This window comes from Guillardia theta (genome assembly GCF_000315625.1).
Source record: "Guillardia theta CCMP2712 unplaced genomic scaffold GUITHscaffold_72, whole genome shotgun sequence".
Classification (NCBI taxonomy): domain Eukaryota; class Cryptophyceae; order Pyrenomonadales; family Geminigeraceae; genus Guillardia; species Guillardia theta.
This window is the reverse complement of record NW_005434602.1, coordinates 399,568-418,378: the sequence shown is the minus strand read 5'-3', so window position 1 is coordinate 418,378 and position 18,811 is coordinate 399,568. Positions and strand designations below refer to the sequence as shown.

General features: G+C 49.1%; 6 protein-coding genes across 6 annotated transcripts; 3 read left to right on the top strand and 3 right to left on the bottom strand.

The window, feature by feature from the left end:
* Positions 1-4,885: 4,885 nt before the first annotated feature.
* GUITHDRAFT_154320 (hypothetical protein) lies at positions 4,886-5,417 on the top strand (the record flags this gene model as incomplete). Its single annotated transcript, XM_005826803.1, has 2 exons — positions 4,886-5,053; positions 5,074-5,417. A coding segment is annotated over one exon (344 nt), but the record flags the coding sequence as incomplete, so codon positions are not given.
* A 3,013-nt stretch (positions 5,418-8,430) lies between these two features.
* On the bottom strand, positions 8,431-9,508 carry GUITHDRAFT_143251 (hypothetical protein; the record flags this gene model as incomplete). The annotated part of the gene is made up of 5 exons (XM_005826802.1): positions 8,431-8,448; positions 8,584-8,688; positions 8,711-8,734; positions 8,768-8,821; positions 8,873-9,508. 5 exons carry the CDS (start codon positions 9,506-9,508, stop codon positions 8,431-8,433), a joined length of 837 nt encoding a protein of 278 aa, XP_005826859.1.
* Positions 9,509-10,302: 794 nt separating this feature from the next.
* Positions 10,303-10,686, top strand: GUITHDRAFT_46135 (hypothetical protein; the record flags this gene model as incomplete). The annotated part of the gene is made up of 1 exon (XM_005826801.1): positions 10,303-10,686. A coding segment is annotated over one exon (384 nt), but the record flags the coding sequence as incomplete, so codon positions are not given.
* Positions 10,687-10,779: 93 nt separating this feature from the next.
* Positions 10,780-11,160, top strand: GUITHDRAFT_53409 (hypothetical protein; the record flags this gene model as incomplete). Its single annotated transcript, XM_005826800.1, has 2 exons — positions 10,780-10,942; positions 11,030-11,160. Coding segments are annotated over 2 exons (294 nt in total), but the record flags the coding sequence as incomplete, so codon positions are not given.
* Positions 11,161-13,345: 2,185 nt separating this feature from the next.
* On the bottom strand, positions 13,346-15,322 carry GUITHDRAFT_114125 (hypothetical protein; the record flags this gene model as incomplete). Its single annotated transcript, XM_005826799.1, has 1 exon — positions 13,346-15,322. The coding sequence occupies one exon, from the start codon at positions 15,320-15,322 to the stop codon at positions 13,346-13,348; it is 1,977 nt and encodes a 658-aa protein (XP_005826856.1).
* Positions 15,323-15,811: 489 nt separating this feature from the next.
* On the bottom strand, positions 15,812-17,533 carry GUITHDRAFT_114124 (hypothetical protein; the record flags this gene model as incomplete). Its single annotated transcript, XM_005826798.1, has 1 exon — positions 15,812-17,533. One exon carries the CDS (start codon positions 17,531-17,533, stop codon positions 15,812-15,814), a length of 1,722 nt encoding a protein of 573 aa, XP_005826855.1.
* Between the last annotated feature and the right edge of the window lie 1,278 nt (positions 17,534-18,811).

Sequence of the window (18,811 nt, the reverse complement as noted above, 5' to 3'; positions counted from 1 at the left end):
TCAGAAGTTTCACTTGCTGCAAGAAAGTGCGCAAGATCGCAGCCCCGCAGGAGAGCGACGGCCTGCTGCACATTCAGATGGGTTCTTGTAAATCCGGACGATAGCAGCGTGTTGTTAGTACTCTCCCAGAAATCACTGCCTTCTTGGGGCCACAGGTATTCAAACATGTCTTCGTCTACGATGCCGAGATGAAGCAGCTTCTTTGTCTTCTTGGACTTGCTCGGGTCCTGTCGAAAGAAGTTGAGGAGGTGCTGCCAATCGTGTCGCATCACGCCCTTGAACACGTCGATCATCCACACGGGATCGATGAAGATGGTGTCTTCGATTGAGTACTTGCCCTTGTCTGGCTGGGCTTGATTTTCCTTCATGTCATGACCAAAGTACTTGATCACTCCCATGTCATGTAGGAAGCTCGTCACCACCTTCACCTCGTTGGTGCTCACCCCTGCTTTGTTCACCATCCACAAGAAATGCTTTGCATTGGTGTAAGGTTTAGTCTTTGCCAGTTGCTCGACATCCTTTCGCAAAGTTAGATAAGGTCGAGGTATGGTCTCATTCCACCACAGCATCCCCTTCGCCGCCATGCACACAGAATCTCGCAGTCCCTTGATTCCGTCCCCCTTCAAGCAGTCCACCGTGAAGCTCGCGCCTTCGCGTATGACGCGCAACGGAAGGATGTTCTCGTCTTCCTCCTCCGACATCTTCTTCAGCTCCTGTTCCACACATCGCCTCACCTCCTCACACTGATCTTTCACCTCAAGCTGCTCGGCCAAGTCAATGTGCGTCGCTACCAGCAGGACACTCGCCCCCGGCACTCTCGCCTGCATTGCTCGCAACCAAGTGGAGATCATCGCCTTCAGCTTGTCCACGTATGTCCCGACTTCTGTGTCAGTCTGAATGTCTGATAACGGCATCACGCTCCACACCAGCAAGTACAAGGCCCGCCTCACGATGAAGTACTGGTTGGTCTTGGCGTAGATCTGTTGCCCCCCAAAGTCCATCACGTCGAACGTCAGCCCGTCAGCATCTTCAGGTTCCCACCTATGCAGATCTATCCCGATCGTTCTATTGTCGACATCGATCTTGCCAGCTCTTCCGTCCTTGGACCTCAGAGCTTCCAACACGCTCGTCTTGCCCGCCTCCCCGTTGCCGATCAAAATAAGATTGATCCGCTTGTTTGCTTCGCTGTCTTTCTTGACGCTCTTCAGGTACGTCAACGAAGCTTCTCCTCCCTGACTGGCGATCTCAGGCGGAGGCAGCTGCAGCCTAACGCAGCTGTCGCACTTCACCTTCTTCAGACTAGACTCCATGCTGCACAGCTCAACCAGGGGAAGGCGGGAGAGGCTGGGGTTACCAGACACGTCAATGACTTGAAATGCAATTCCGAGCTTGGAGATCCAGCCAGGGAGGCTCTTCATCCTCAGATCTCGTATCACATATCGTTTCATCCTATCTGTGCGCAAAGACATGTCGAGCTTGCCCTCCTTGCTGTCGTAGCAGCTCCCGAGCTCTCCGCCCACCAGTAGCTGCTTCATCTCATCCACAGCAGAAGGCTCTAACTCTTGCTTCCCGAAGATGTAGTGACACTTGACAAGGTCCAGCCTCTTGGCAAAAGGCTTCCCTAGGTTGTCGATGTGCTTGCGGACCTCCTCGATCTTGGCGATGGCGTCCTGCCTGCTGAGCCTTGCGGATACCAGCTCTTGCTCAAGACGGTGCATACAAGAACGGCGCTCCTTGCAGTGCTTACACATGCGTTCTTGCCTTCTCTCTTCAGACTCATTGTCCAAGTAGCATATGCAGCACTGAAATGAACAAAACTAATTGTTAGCTAAATCATACCCTGACCGCATCATGTCAATCAAGATACTTACATCCTATCCAGCCCCATTCACAGCCAATCAGAGCAGGAACAAAAGAAATCGCAAAACCAACGTCAGCGAAACATCCCCTGAGCGCATCGTTCATAATCGTCACTTACCGGCTATCCAGACCCACGAGCAGCGCATTCGATGAAAAACCAATAAAAACACAAGAACATGTCAGCCAATCGTTCCATGACCGCATATTTTGATCAAGATACTTACCGTCTATCCGATTGAAAAACCCATCCATCCCACACCAAACACAGAGAAATACAAAACCAATGTCAGCGAAATCATACCCTGACCGCATCATTTCAAACAAGATACTTACATACTATCCGATCCCGCAACCCATCCGAGCAGAAACAAAAGATATCGCAAAATCAAATGTCAGCGAAATCACCCCCTGACCGTATTGTTCAACAATAAACTTACCACCTATCCAGTCCCATCAGCAGCCCATCGGAGCAGAAACAAAGGAAATCGCAAAATCAAATGTCAGCAAATCGTCCCCTGACCGCATCATTTTTTTGGCAAGTAAGATACTTACATACTATCCGATCCCGAAACCCATCCGAGCAGAAACAAAAGATATCGCAAAATCAAATGTCAGTCAAATCAGCCCCTGACCGCATCATTTCAAGCAAGATACTTACTTCCTATCCAGCCCCATCAACATCCCATCCGAGCAGCAACAAAAGAAACCGCAAAATCAAATGTCAGCAAATCGTCCCCTGACCGCATATTTCATGATTCTAACTTACCACCTAGCCAGCCCAACCAACCACCAATCCGATGAGAAATCGAAAAACAATACACGAAATTATGTCAGCCAATCGTTCCCTGAGTGCATCTTGAATATTCGTCACTTACCACCTGTCCAGCAACATTCCATCCATCCAAGCAAAAAAGCGATAAGATTTTCAAAATACATGTCAGTCCAATCATCCCCTGATTGGACCGCATATTTCGATCAAGATACTTACTCGCTATCCGATCCACCAGAAGTCCATCCGAGCAGAAACAAAGGAAATCGCAAAATCAAATGTCAGTCAAATCAGCCCCTGACCGCATCATTTTTTTGGCAAGCAAGATACTTACTCCCTATCCAGCCCCATCAACATCCCATCCGAGCAGCAACAAAAGATATCGCAAAATAAAATAGTCAGCAAATCATCCACTGACCGCATATTTCGATCATGATACTTACAAACTATCCGCAGCCCCATTCACAGCCCATCCGAGCAGAAACCAAAAGAAATCGCAAAATCAAATGTCAGCGAAATATCCCCTGGTGACCGCATATTTCGATCAAAATACTTACTCGCTATACGATCCACCAGCAGTCCATGCGAGCAGAACAAAAGATATCGCAAAATCAAATGTCAGTCAAATCATCCCCTGAGCGAACGGTTCCTTACGTAGCAGTACATGGAAGATCCATAATGATCTTTTTTAAGCTTCGAGCAGGTCTTGCACTCTCCATCGGCTCCAGCTAAGCTTACCGCCTTCCGAACAAGAACATGGCAACCCATGGCATAACATTCAAGACAAAAAGTCAGATAACAGCATCAAGGAGCTACTCAAATTACGCATTTCGTGCTGTCGCCGGTACCAGGATCGATCTCGATCTGCAGTATTCGAGTCAGGAGGTCATCTTTGTGCCGCAAGTGTGAACTGAGAGGAGCCGCCAATAGAGGAAGTGGATGATCAAGAGAAGAAGATGTGGGGGAGCAACGCAAGCATCTCCATCAAGTATGGAAGTGAAGGTAACAGCATCTCATCGCAGTTGCTCCCTTGCCTGGCAGCAAGGACAGTAACGCGGCATCGTGCGCCGCGAAGGTAAGCCGGTCAGGGTGGGGGAGGGGGAAAAGGCCCGGGATGATCGGACTGAGTGGGCCGCCGCGCCGGACTCCCCGGATGCTAGGCTACGGCCCGGTACCGTTCTGGGTACCGTTACGGTACGACTAGTACCGTAGTACGGTGTACTTTACTCAAAGTTAAGTTAAAAATCAGTACGAGGACAATCAGGAGAGTCGTACGGTAGAACTTCCGAAGTTCGCCGGACTTCAAGGAAGTCGGAAGGCACTGACCGTACCGTACGGTGAGACGGCGACCAGGTTTGAGCCTGGCAGTAGGCTCAGCCGGGCCGCTGAGTCAGCGGCTGGTGACTGCCCGCCGACGTTCAAAGTCCGAGGCTGAGCCTCGGACTCGATCCAACTGAGAGCAACGCGTCACTGGCAGAGTCCGACGGTCAGACCGTCGGACTTGAAGGAACGTGACTGCCCGGAACTTGAAAGCCGCACTGAGTCAGAGAGACTGAGCGTACTACTGTGAGTCAGGCTCGGCCCCGGGTGCAAGGAAACTGGAGCCTCACCGTCTAAGTCGGCCGGTCCCGGCCGGGCCGCGGGCCCGGGCGCCGGCCGCCGGCCCGGAACCCAGACGGTAGGAAACTCCGAGTCCCCGCCCACTGGGAAGCCTGGGATTGAGCCGTCGGAGCAGCGGCTCCCGTGCCTTCCATGCCGTTCACAAACCCATATGCAGCCCCTAGCAAATCTGGTCTTTTTTTTTCTACTTTTTTGGGGGCGGCTCCAGCGGGTAAGCTATCTCTACGTCCCTGGTCGGGTGTTGATTGATTTGCTCTGGGGGTTCGAAGTCCGGTGGTTTGACGGAAGTCAGTGATTGACAGTTTTTGCAGAAGAAGAGGAGCCTGAGCTGTCCTACTACCAGGATACCGCTTCGCGAAGTTCTTCACCCTCTCGACGAGGTCGGCGGCCTCCTCGACGTGGCCTCCAGAGCGCTCGCCCTGCGTGTATTGGCATGATCTCCGATACAGCAGGTTGCGAACATTTTCATCATACTGAAGAACCATGCTAAGAAAGCTTTTTGAACTATACGAACCTCTTCCTCGCAGCTTCCTCCGGTCCCCTTGCGCTCTTCCTACGCGCCGCAGAGCAGCATGCCTCTGGCCTAAACCCTAAACCCTAAACCCTAAACCCTAAACCCTAAACCCTATTATTATTATTATTATGTGAGTTTATTAGAATGCTAGTGTTGCTCGGCCTCCTTGTGGGCTTTTGCAATTTGATCCTAGTCTAAAGAGGCGCGCGAGCACTGGGAGTACACGGCCTACAATGCGAACCCTGTTTCTGAGGTCTCTTTCTACTTTCTACGTCTGCTGTCTTCTCTTGGCTTCCTCAGCCTCAGTCAGGAGAGTTGCCTCTCCTCACCTTGGCCTTCGGTCGCCACCTACTCCTCCTCCGTTCAGCTTCCTCAGCCTCAGTCAGGAGAGTTGCCTCTCCTCACCTTGGCCTTCGGTCGCCTCCTACCTTCTCTCCTTACCTTGAGCTCAGCTCAAGCTCGGTACGGGCTCGCCCCGTCTTCTTCCTCGCCCTCGCCTTGCTCTTCTTCCATGTCTTCCTCTTCTTCGTCATCTTCCCTCATCTCCACCCGCAGTCGGTCCTTCTTGTCCACCTTCAGCGAGCAGGCCAGCACATGCATCTCTGCGAATTTACTCAGTGCTATGAACAGGAAGCTAAGAGATCGACGCTCTATGTCGTCGCTCTCCGCCTCCTGCTCAAGCTCAGCAGCTGCCGTTGCCCGTGGTCCTTGCACGCGAGTCCAGCGCTTGCTGTGCAACCACTCCGCTAGCTTCTCCTTGAGAACGTTGCGTCCCACTCCCTGCTCCTCTGGCGTCTTCGCCCACTCTCCCAGCGACATGAACTCCAGGCTCCCCGGAGAGTAGAAGGTGTCGTGGAGGTTGCCAACGGCCTTGTCCAAGACCAGCTTGATCGGCTCGCTCGTCCCCGTCTCGTTCAGAGAAGCTGCATCTTCGATGACTGCTGACAGCTCGCTGACGAGCTGCATGTCCTCTTGGCTTGACGGAGATGCTGCCTCCATTGTGATCCTCTCCAGGCCTGTAAACTCCAGCCACTCTCCCTCGCTCTCCGCCTGTCGCTGCGCTGCGTCGCTGGTGCCCCGCTGACCAGCTGCCTCAGGCTCCCTGTCGAAGCCGACTGCTTCGAGCTTGGTTGCTGCGCCTTCGAGATAGAAGGGCAGCTCCTTCATCATGCGTCGAGCATCGTCCGTGGAGCCGAGGAAGATGCATAGCTTCGACCCGTTCCAGGACTTGGTGTTCAAATCCTCCTCCATGTCAATTCCGTCAACTTTGATGTCAAGCCTGTTTGCGATCTCCAACAAGACTCTCTTGACTCTTGCCATGGACGTGTTGCCGCCGTTGCACAGCCCCTCCATCTCCTTCCTCGTGAAGCGACCAGATGCTGCCGTCGACTTGATGATGATCTTCATCTCCTTGTCGTCTCTGCGGCTTGCCTTCTTCTTCTGCATCCTTGCTGCCTTCTTGAGCTTGTTCCTAGACACGAAGCTGTCAGCTGTCAGCTCGACTGCGAGCGCCTCTCTGATCTTCGGGTCCTCGCTGAACAGAGTCAGGTGTACTCCCTCCATCCGATCCACTCCACCTCCCTCTGTCTCCAGATGACGTTGGCCCCTACAGCGACGAAGCCTTTCTGACCTAAGCCTTTGTGGACTTGCTGGCCTGGCCCAGCGACCAGCATGCCTGCCAGCGGCTGGAGCTGTACCGCTGCCAGGGACTGGCGCAGCAGCTGATAGCGATAGACGGCAAAGCTGCCCCCTGTGCCCCTCGGTCCTCTCTTGGCTCGAATCTTGAAAGATCGATCATGCACGATGCTTACATGTACGGCAGCAAATGCTCGACCATCGATCTTGAAGTCCTCTCTTCCCTGCCAGAGCTTCTCCACTTGTGCATTGCGGAGGAAGGAAACAGTCACCGGGATCTCATCAGCACTCTTTATCTCGGATCTATACGGAGCCTTCCACATGATCGCTTTACTCTGCAAAACCAATGGCCGATGATGGATTTCAACGTAGACTTCGTGGAAAGCAGAGGAAATAAGCATGTATGAACAACAGTGTCATCGGTTCATCGATACAATGCAGCGACTACGGCCTATACAGCCACAAGTATCACCCATTGCAGTGTACAGAATGTGGGAGCTTTGCAACGGGTTCGATCCCGATGAAATCATTGTACCCAAAGAGTTGTATGCTAGGTATTTTGAGATGCATGCGTATGACCTGCAGATTGAGTATGCTGGTTGTCCCAAGCTCTTATTCTGCCATGGTTTGACATTATGGTACATAACTTCTGTACACCAGATCCTGAGAAAGCTGTCGGAGAGATACGGTGTTGCGGAGCCTTTTGCTGAGATCTTCAGGGCTGTAACCATGGAGAGGGGTAGACGGAGCCTATCTAGGCGCATGATTGTGAGAGTGAGGAGATTAAGTATCTTTAATGAATAATACCAACTACTCTCAAAATTTCTTGGGAATCCTTTGGGAAAAATTTCTTGAGAATCTTGTTTCCAGAGTCCTCGGATACGAGCCGCTAAACCATGATGCTGTCCTTAATAACCCTAAACCCTGAACCTCTGACTTGCGACGATCACAATTGTGTTCACCATGGCCTTCCCCACCCGATCTCCTCAATCCAGCTACTTTCAAATGAAATTACAGGTCGGTGATCAAAATTGAGGAATTGCTCTTCCTTGTTGAAGATGCAGCAGTTAAGCTCGAAGCAGTCGGCTTCGACCTGCCAACAACAAGTGAGCGCGGTAGCAAGTCCCAGGGGAGCGAAGATAATATCGAAACGCTGCAAACACCAAACCTTATCATCATCAGTATCAGGTGATGCAGAATGTTGACTGAGGAAATTATTCAGCCTCATGTGTGGTAATAGGGATTTCACTATTGATTATGATGCTGTAAGTTTGATTTGAAGGTGGGTCTGTACTCGTACAAGGTTCTAGTGTCATCGTATAAAGCTCCTTTCACAAAATATCTTAGTCTAAAGCGGAATTCGTACTTGGGATTCAGGCAAGCATGAAGGTGATATCCTAAGTTATCCTAGAGTACTCCCCTACGGAAGCAAGAAGGAAGGTTTTGAGAAAGCATCTCTCGGGACAAATAAGTTTTTCACAATCGTGGAAACGAACAATGATAAAAGAAAATGAGGAAATCATTCTCACATTCGATATGGATGTCACTCAAATACATTGACGTGTCACAAAAACTTAATCTGTATGATGCACAAATGAAGGCCTTTCAGGGTTTGTTTCAAGCTTGCAAGCTCTTGTATCCTGTAATGCACGAAGCGGAACACGCATGAAAAAATGTTTACAGCCTTGACAGCGAACTCAAATACGAGAATCATGCACTATACCTACGTTCCAGCATTTGTCAGTAGATCGTGCACGTAAAACCCTCCCCTTCCGACATCAACAGCGGACAGGAGCTGCCAGCAACATCTGGATGTCATCTTCTCAGGCTGACTGTGGCTTTAGATGGTCAGGACTGCTCGGATGTGCTGATGCCCAAGCCAAGCGACTGGCGCATTTTGACATGATCAGAAGGTAACAGAACCGTTCATCGTCCGATTCAACCTTTTTGTATAGCTGAAGAACTGGACTGCATGCCCAAAACCACTCAAAACTAAGTATCAGCGTAAGAAAGGCTTGTTGTCAACCCTCCGTCATGCCCCTGGCTGAACCTGCGAAACAGCTGAAGAGGAGGCGGGAGGTGCAGAACTTTTTCTTGCAGCACGAGAAGTAGTTTTCTTCGAACTTGCACGGACCGAGCTTTTAGACTTCTGCTTAACCAGAATTTTGCTAGGTTGGCCCTTGACCTTTCCCTTTTTCTTTGGCAACCGTGTGTCCCTATCCATCCTAGTCAACTTCGGTGGCTTGTCAATGTCATGCATCCGATAAATGTTTCTGAGCATGTCAACGATCTGCAAGCTCTAAGTCAGATACCTGAAGTACAACGACAAACAAAACCTGCGGTTCAAGAGTTTCCTGGTTCTTCTTCACCTGAAGCAGCTCCTTGACCTCTTTCCAAGTTTTCACGACCCCGCGCAGGATATGCTGCCAATGAATGCATCAGACAGAACAAGGATCGAGAAATGCTGCCAGAACCTTGCGCCTTTTAAGATGAACCGACAGCTTCTTCCACATGGGGAAGCGAGCTCTGCATGTGGGACATTCGAACACTTTTTTCCATTCATCTTCGTTCAAACGCTTGCTGTTCATCGGAGATGATTTCGATGTTGGGACATTCGCTGTCGACGCCCCTGTTTTGCTTTTTCTGTCTTTTTCCTCCTTTCGTGGTGACTCTCCCTTCCCGCCTGCTGAAGGAGACGCCGTTGTCGATACTGCCTCCACTCCTGTCTTTCCCGCCCCTGCCTCTGCTCCGTCCCCTGCCTCTCCCCTTTCCTTGTTGCTGCTTTCCTCCGCCGCTGCGCTCCCGACCCCCCCTGCTGATGGTGTCTTGGTCGACATAACTACCTGTACAGTTGTCTCCTTCCCTTTCTCCGCTCCCGCTCCCGTAGTCGCCCACCTATCTCCCGTCGCCCTTCTGCCACTGCATCCAAGCACTCCTTGCACGTGCCACAAAGAGGACAGGACATGTCTTGGCGCCTGATGGAGAGGCCCGGGCGTCCCGTCAAGATGCGTGAACGTGACTCGAGATCGATGTACATGGCGAGAAAGCGACGCGATGGGAAGGGAAGATCTCACGAGAGCACGAGTGAGGAAAGGGGGCGAGGGAGGCATAGGGATGAGAAGAAGGACGCGAGCAGGAGTGAAGGAGCAGCAGTTGACAGCACGAGGAAACAATCTAGAACCTACGTCCTCAAAGACTGAAATCCATGATTTCTCTATTACATAAATTGAGGCGGACTTTCAAAAGTAGAATGAAATCTCTTGACTAAACCTTTTCGGTACATCTTTTTCTTTTCCACTTGAGTAAACTCCTCAGTTTAGTTTTAGTTAGGCTCATTATCAGTTTGGTTTACCGTAGTACCGGTGATAGCCAGGGTGATAGCAACAAAAACCGATGGCTGGGACCATCATGCGGCGGCATGATGAGCCGCTATGAGCCGGCGGCCGGATATGCCCAAGATGAGAAGAAGACATGAACACAGATGAAGACGGTGACCCAAGTCTTCTCAGACAATCGTGCAGTCCGATCTTCTCAGTCCAATCGTGCAGTCTTCTCAGTCCAGTACAATCGTGAAGTCGAATCAAACTGTCAACACAACGGTAGTCTGCTGTGCACGCGCGGGTCGGACTCACATGACCAGGAATTCATTTCAGTTAGCCGCAAGTATTGTACGGTATGGAATCAATGGTCGCGTCAAGCTGAGGTAGACCTGCTGAAGCTCGCAACCTAGGTCCCAACACGAGCTTGACAAATGGATAACTTCTTTAAGGACAATCGGTACAAAACTTTCAACATCTATGATGAAGATGATGACGGAAAAGTCCCGACAAAAGACTTATTTGTATGTTCCAAGACAGGTGATACCAAAGAGCTGGCGAAGCTATTGCGAAACCTTGAAGGGCAAGCTGCAGTAGATGAAAGAGATGAGTTTGGCCGTACTCCCCTCATGATCGCATGCATGCATGGGCAAGGAAAAGTCGTTGAATACCTCTTACGAGCTGGAGCATGCCCTGATTTGAAGGATTTAGACGGATACGCTGCAATACATCATGCTACTCTAGCCTCTGGAAACGATTTCATCGGTCCGAACAAAGCTTCAAGCTGTCTAAGAGCACTCGCAAAATTCAGAGCTGTAATGAACAGGAAGACTGCAGATGGATATACGGCTATTCATGTGGCCATCAAAAACGATTGCAATGCGATTGTAATGGTCTTGAGAGATCTAGGATGTGACGTCAACAAATTCTCGACAGACGGCTACAGTCCACTGTACTTGGCTTGTCAGAATGCGACAAGAGATAAAACGGTGTCAGGAATCATATCTTTGATGCGACTAGGTGCAAACATCGACATGCCTGAGCCAAGTACTGGGAAAACCGCATTGCACAAAGCTGCAGAGGAAGAGATGACTGAGATTTGCAGGTTTCTTGTTCTCAGCAAAGCAGACGTGCATATTAGAGACAGCAATGGGGATACAGCTTTGCATATTCTATCTAGAAAAGGGGACTTGAAAACTCTAGAAGTTGTTTGCCAGGCTCTCACTGGTGGAGAGAAGCATGGACCAGACCGAGAGAAAGAAGATCTTGAAGCCAAGTTGGAAGCTATTTCTGATGCCCTTGATCAAGCAAAAGTGGCAACTGTTCTGTCCATCAAGAACAGTCGTGGAGATTCGCCTCTGCATATTGCAAGCTCCTATGGATTTTCGGATCTCGTATTGTTTCTTCTCCGGCAGGGAGCCAACCCGGCAGTGAAAAATAACTTTATTCTTACACAGAATCGAGAGAAGATGGAATCGAAAAAGAGAAGTACTCATAAAAAGAACCAAAAAAAAGGAATGCAAAATGAAAACCAGGAAATGGATAATGATCTTGAAATGATTATAGCTGGAGGAGGGAAAACCCCATATCATATTTGCGCTGAAGTAGGACACGTCGATATTTTCAAGGCATTTGTGCACAAAGGTGTTGACACTTCTGATGTTGACGAAAGTGGACAATCTTGCTTGCACTTTGCTGCTATGAATGATGATGAAGAAATTGCATCCTTGCAGTTGTTGCGATACCCTCAAGCGAATGTCCGTACAAAAGCAGGATGGACACCTTTGCACTACGCGGCAGTTTATGATAGTGTTCGAGTGATAGTTCTGCTGCTCGATTACCATGCAGATCCCAACCTTCGCAATAAGGCGGCCCAGACAGCAATGGACCTCGCAACTCGAGATCGTACAAAACGAGCCCTGCAAGGGCTGATGAAAGAGACCCTACAACGAGAAAAAAACGAACAAATCAAGAGAGAGAAATTGCTCATCGAGGCTAGGAAGAAGAAAATGCAAGAAATTGAAAAGCAGGTGACATGCAAAGCTTTACAATCGATCATGTAATCCAATATGTTTCAAAGGTTGTGCAATATTCCAAGCAAATCGAAGACAACTCTCCTCGAAGTGATGACGGCGATGATGTAAAGCCCCTTGAACGAATTCGAAAAGTCGAAAAACAGGTTCATTACTGATGATACCTTGAAAAACCGAGTGACATTTCAACGACAAAAGAAAGTCCAAGATGAGGTAGAATCCGATCAAGCTAATGGATCAACAGGTATTTTAGCAAACAAGCTGTCGATGTAAAGCTGACGAATCTACAACTTTTGACAGAGAAACCTCCAGACTCAGCTCGAACAGTGTCTACAATTGCCTCTTTGAAATCTCATCCACCCCCAAAAGAAGAGGCTTGGGAACGATTCAAGTGGGAATTCAAGCATAACTACGGCTATCGGGTGATTTCAATGCATTTTTGCCTTCTCGTTATGATTGCAATTCATGATACGCAGATTCAAGAAAAGATGAAACCCATAAAAGACTTTTTGCTTCCTTACTGGCAGCATCCAGCATTTGTAAAGCAAAGGAAACGAGCAAAATATGTTCTCAATCGAATCACAAAGCGAACTATTCCTATCTTCACAGGAGAATATGCTCCTTCAGAAATTTCAAGCTATCAGGGCACAACTGGATTTACAAGTGCTCCTCCAACCGCCAGTGATGATTTATGCTTTGTGTGTGAATTGAGCTGACGTTTTGCCAAAAGGATCAAACCTTTCAAGCTTCTACCAGAACTCAACCCACAGTAGTTCTCCAAGACAGAATTCTGTGACGTCATCAAGAGACTTGTTGGAACAGTACGACGATCTCTCCATCAAATCGCCAGCTTCTTTCATTATTTCTGAAGACCCGAAGCAAAAGGAGCACAAGGAGCCTCCTCGGACCATCTTTCCACCCATCAAACTAAAATTGCCAGGGCGATGGCCAATGAAGCAGAAGGATTCAGTATGGGCCCATCATAGTTGTGAGTTTTCAAAGATCCTACTCCATTTTTCGTTTATTCCACACTGAATTTTACACCAACACTAGAGGCAAAGCGATCCGAACCAAACTAAACAAGTATGTTTCCGGACAACTCTACCTCACAAACTTCTTCTATTCTTATAGGTTTTAAATTCTGTCGAATATCGTTGTCAGTCAGAATTCCATTACCCCTGTCATAAATCCAGACTCCCTCAAAGTTGTGTCCATGTATTTTGCAAGATCTTACCTGTGTATTTCAAAGGTTTAGGATCAACAGCAACACAAGACAGCAGACCTTTGCGGTACTTCCCTCACACACGACGATCCCTACATTCCCGTTCTGTCCAACATCGCATCTCTCCATCTCAATACTTCCCTGTTTACAATCAATTGTTTCAACAAGTTGAATTCATTTGCTCCCACTCACCTTGGCGTATACAAACAGACCGTTCTGTCCGGATCTACTAATTTTACAGTGTTTCATCACTACAGATCCACTCTGTTGCACTGCAACACCATGAAAGCCGTTCCTTTCCACAAAATTTTTATCAAGGTATGCTTTGGCGCCATCATATACTGGAATCAATCATAACCTTCCACTCTCTCCAACTCATGTCAAAATGTTACCATATATTCCGGTGGCTTTTCCATCAATTACAGTGTTTTCCATCAGTCGAGCTTCAGCCATTTTCCTGACTACAATTCCTGCTTTCACATTTCCTCTGATAGTGTTAAGCTTGTAAACGCCTTTTCCTTCGTCATGAATGCAAATTCCCGCTCCTATCACGCGGTCGAAAGTATTGCTTTCAACTTGAGGATCACTTGAGGACATCACGTCAATTCCAGACAAAGCTGAAGCTACTATCACGTTATCCACCACTTGGCACTTGCTACTTTGAGTGATCTGAATGCCATGTTCACAACTGTCTGTGATCTTATTCGAGGATATAAGAATATTTTCACAAGCCTCAATCATGATCCCAGATCTACTAGGCTTGAGCAGGTGGTTGAAGCTTATTTCTCCAAACTTCATCTTCTCCAGTCTGATTCCGTATGAAATGGCCTCTCTTAAGGCGTTGTTCTTGAAGATGAAGCCTTGACCAACGTCACTTGCTTCCATGAGAGGACCTTGGCACCTGCTTATCTCGTTTTCTTCGAAACATCCACTTCCTTGAGAGTGCACGTGTATCCCTTGAGCAACAGCTTCCTCTATCTTGTTCGAAATGACCTGCGGGATAGCTTGCTGCCTGACTTCAATACCTGCCTTTCCCGTGCAACAGATGAAGTTTGAATGGATTACCCCAGATCCCTGGGAGTGTACTAGGACACCGGCACCCTGACCATTCGAGATCTCGTTCTCAACTATGAATGATTTTGCATTCGTACAAATGGTGATCCCAGCATTCTTGTTGTGATGAATTCTATTCTTCTTTGCGGTTCCCTTGGCATAGCTGTGTATCACGATACCACCATTCAACCCATGGTGAATCTCATTCTCAGTCATCATGGGGTCGCTATCATGGTCTCTCACTTCTATACCTGCGAGGGAACTTGCAGAAATCGTGTTATGCTCAAACGTGCCTTTACCACCTTCGAACACAAAGATTCCCGTTGCAAGACTATTCTCGATCTTGTTGTCCAATACAATAGGATCCCCCTGAGAGCAGACAGCAATGGACGCCTTTCGGCCATTCAAAAACTGATTGCTTCTGATCTTTCCCCTCCCATTCATTTCAACCAGAACAGCATGGCTTTCCATCTCCACAAATTCATTCTCATCTACCGTACACTCACTGTCACAGATGTCAATGCCAACATCCGCGCACCCGCGAAAGGAAGAACCCCGCGCCCTCGCCCGAGCTCCACCGCTCACCAGCATGGCGGCTGCATGTGAGATCTTCAAGAACTTGCAGTGATAGACCAGAACTTCTGCCTGCCTTCCACAGACTTTGATGCCACCATGACAATCTTGAAACTCGCAGTCCAACACAGTCACCCTACCTCCTTCAACTATCACACAAAATTCAGAATTCCTGTTCAAATCATCTTGATTCTGGTAGTTTTGGTCCGATGCCATCGCAATCATACCCATCTTTCTTCTTGTCAATGCATGCTCTTGTCGCGTTTCATCATCTCCTTCGACTCTTGCAGACTTGGGTTTAAACGAAAGATTTTCAAGGCGGACACTGATCACATTCGCGAATATCCTGCATCTTGAAGTGAGAGTCACTTCGCCGGTACAGCGATTTCCCACCAGCTTCACGTCCTCAATTTTGATATCAACGTTTTCATGGTATGTTCCAGCATTGATTGCAATGACATCTCCTGGCAAGCTGTCCTGAAGAGCCTGTCCAATACTTCTCCATGGTCCATGAAGCAAGTCCACAACCCTGACTTTGCCTTCATGGAATGTTTTAGGTTCTTGAGCTACTTGCTTGGTCGGAGCTCCTCTTCCTCTTGATTCTTCTGTCCTTGTCTGTCGCTTGGCTCCACCATCTTTCTCACGCCTCCCTGCCATCTCCGCATTCCTGGCAGTGGAGAAGGAGGCAGTGAAAACCCTTGACATGTTTGTAATTGAAGACTTCATTACTAAGTAGTATCTTGCCTGAGGTTGGCTTGACTTCTTACTGTTTTTTCTAGACAACACTTGTCCGTGTAGTTTCCGCCGACAAGAGTTCTCAAACTTTTCTCTTGGTTTATCTTGCGCTCCAGACGTCTTATGGAGCGGCATGAACGAGCCTGGTACATGCTTATGGAGCGGCATGAACGAGCCTGGTACATGCTTATGGAGCGGCATGAACGAGCCTGGATGATCTTGTATGTTGTATTCTTAGCATGGACAAGATAAGACAGTGGATTGAGGATGATGTTTGAGATTCGTAGCATGAATTCATTGTAGCTCAACTTATCCTTGTGGTCAAGAATACCCTACCGTTGCGGTACCGTGATGCTTTGCAGGGCTGTTAGCCAGCGGATGCCACCGTCATCGCAATCTTCGCTCGAACATACGATAACCACAACAACATGGCGAATCAATGAAAAACAAATTAAACAATTACTTTGACTTTACTCCTGTTCACACCGACATTTTGTTCTCATAGGAACGGAAAATTCCGTCACCGTCATGAATCGGATGATCTACGGCACCCTTATCAAAGACTATAGAAGCCGTATGGTTGGCGTCGCTTGCATCCTCCGCTTCATCCTCGTTGCCTGACAGGCCCAACTTGGAAGCAACATAGGTCAACAAGATCGGCAGGATGAATTTGAGCGCCAACGTGATGAACATGAGATCAATGGAAGTCGCACATTCCGATTCTGCATAGATCTTGATGTCCTTCCCAGCGATCTGTACGGCGAAATCACCATCATTAAAAGTAACCTGATAGATTCTGTTCTCAGCCATATTTGATATCGCCACAGTGCTTGTGTACTCGGTGTAGAATTGACCGGTGGGAATACTGCATTTCCTCACGCCAGTGTAATTGCATTCCAGCATCTGCGTCGCTTTGTCTAGACCCGCCTGTATATTGAAGTCGTAAAGAAGGTTGCAATCCCCGGTCAAAGTTTCTTGAATGATTTCACAAGTCCTGTTGTCCACGGTATCGAATAGGAGTGACGTGTTCACTTTACAAGACTGGTTCAATTTGGAGACAGGTATGGGAACATTCTTAGCAAACCATTCCGAGATTTGTGAGGGAAAGTTTACACCAGGGGCTCTCGTGTCAACATACTGGCAACTTCCGTCGTATCGTTTGAGGTATGACACGTCCATGGTTGGAACCGTAACTTCCTTGCGTATGCAGTTATACTGTGTACTAGCAAAAACCGAGCAGACGTCATTTGATGTCTGTCTCTGAAAGGGATTCACAATATTCTCCACAAAATAGAATTGATCCACATTGTCTCGGAATAAAGCAATGTATCCCCCGCGCAGGATTGTTCGTGGTGAGCGCAAGAAAGTGAAGTTATTTTGACGATTCATCACTTTCTGAACAATAACAGGATACTCTTTTCGGCAAACAAAGTATACGATGCCCTTTTCCACGTTATCTGCCATAGAATGCAGTACAAACAGAGCTATAATTGGGAAATTGCACTTCTGCAATGCGGCAAATATCGATATCGAAACTGGACCAATCTTGCCAAGGATCTGTTCACTTAGCGCATCAAAGAAAGGACTGAATGCTAGTGTCGTGTAGGCAGATAACACCCCTGTGGCTACTGCCCCCAGAAGTTTATCAGAATACACGAAATAGAGTCCAAGAGGGTACGTGACAAGAACAAAGAGAGACTGCACAATGAGCGAAGCTTTTCTTCTCCTGTTGGTCTGATCACCTCCGCGAAACACCACAAAAAAGCAGACGAATGGAATAGCCAGCAAAAGCAGAAGTCCTACATAGATGACGACAGCTACGACTGCCCTTTCATACAACATTGCGTACCAAATGTAGAGGTTAAAGCTTGCAACCACTGCAAGGTACACGCACAGTCGGGTTAAACGGAGACTCCTCTCCAGAGGCTCCACAGACCTGTCCATCACTGCTGTTTGTCCCCACTCCAACCAAACAGAAATCAGCAGGGCCATGAGCCAAGCGGCTAAGTTTCGTTGAAGGCCGGCGATGAGAACAATGAGCAAGACAGTTGAGGGCGACACGTAGTTCTTGGCTTGCGCCATCTTCTTGGGAAGATCAGGGTAAATCTTTTCAAGCACCTTTCTGGCATGATTTCTTGTCTGCTCCACAAACGTCTGCACGTTGGCTTGTGCCTTGATCGTTTCTTCCACGTATGCAGCCATCTCGTCACCGTCCTCCCCGTGGCCCCTAGACACTTTTATGAACGGCGCTTCATCCGTTCCTCGAAATGGTTTTCTAGGCAAGTTTTTTAAATTTGAGTTACCATATTCAATTCGCCAGCAAGCCGCCTCACTAAGTTCAGATTTTACTGGTAGTAATTTCTTCAACTTTCAAGGCATGGGTGCCACGGTGACCGTGCCGTACTCACCCCTAGGCACTGTACTACCGGGTACTGTGACCGTCACCCGCTGGGCTAGTCCAGGGGTGCCGGGGGCCAGCCTCGGGACGATCAGTGACCACCACTACACGGTACTCAGTAGTGACCCTGCCGCAGTGCCGCGTCACGGTCTCGGGTGACACCCCGTCGGCCGCCCAGCGGCGGCCGCTTTGAACGGTCATCCCGTGACACGGCACAGTACGGTAGGCTTCCCGGCTGGCGCCGAGCCGGGCTAAGGCTTCCGAGTGGACAGAGGCCAAAAAAAATCATTAGTACCCTGGCAAAAGGCTTTACTACTGGCAACGTGACTGCCGCAGTGCCCGGCACTGGCCGGGCATGACTCGATCATACAGTGGGCCGGCCGGCCCCCGCGGCCGGGCCGAATCCGGCGAGCCTACTCCGACTCCCGACCGTACCGTACGGTGGCGGACTCCGAGGCTCGGGAGTCCCGAGTCCGTGCGTCGCGCCCCCCCCCCCGCCGGGCCGGGCCCCGGGGGCCGCGGCCGGAGCGGCCCGGATAGACTCCGACGAACCGCCCGGACCGTAGCGGACCGTATACTCCGCCGGAGTCCGAGCGGAGACAGTGGCACTTCACATATCATGATGACTTGGTATGGCAGTCACTGAGTTTTAAGTGAAGCCGCTGGGGGGACTTCAAGGAACCGTTACTAAGTTAACGGTAGTATCACTACTGAGTGACGCATCATGGCATGCCGGCCCGGGCCCGGCGGGTGCGGCCGCCGGCCCCGGGTCCGACGGTCGCCGGCCGCTCCCGGAGTCCGGGGCAAGAAAGGCAGCGCCGTGGCTGGCAGGGTTTCAAGTTTGTTTACTCAAACGGTTAAGTTAAAAATCAGTTGGACAAGGGGTAGTTTTGAAACAACCTATGGGTAGGGTGGTCCCGCATGTGCAACACTGGCATTCTCCGAGAGTTTTTTTTTTTTTTTTGGTCCTCTGAGCCACCCACCCCCAGTGAACCTCATTCAAGACACCCATTGTCACATAGGGGTTACCACCCTACCTCACTGATGGAGTATTGCAACCCCTTCGTATCCCAATTTCAGAG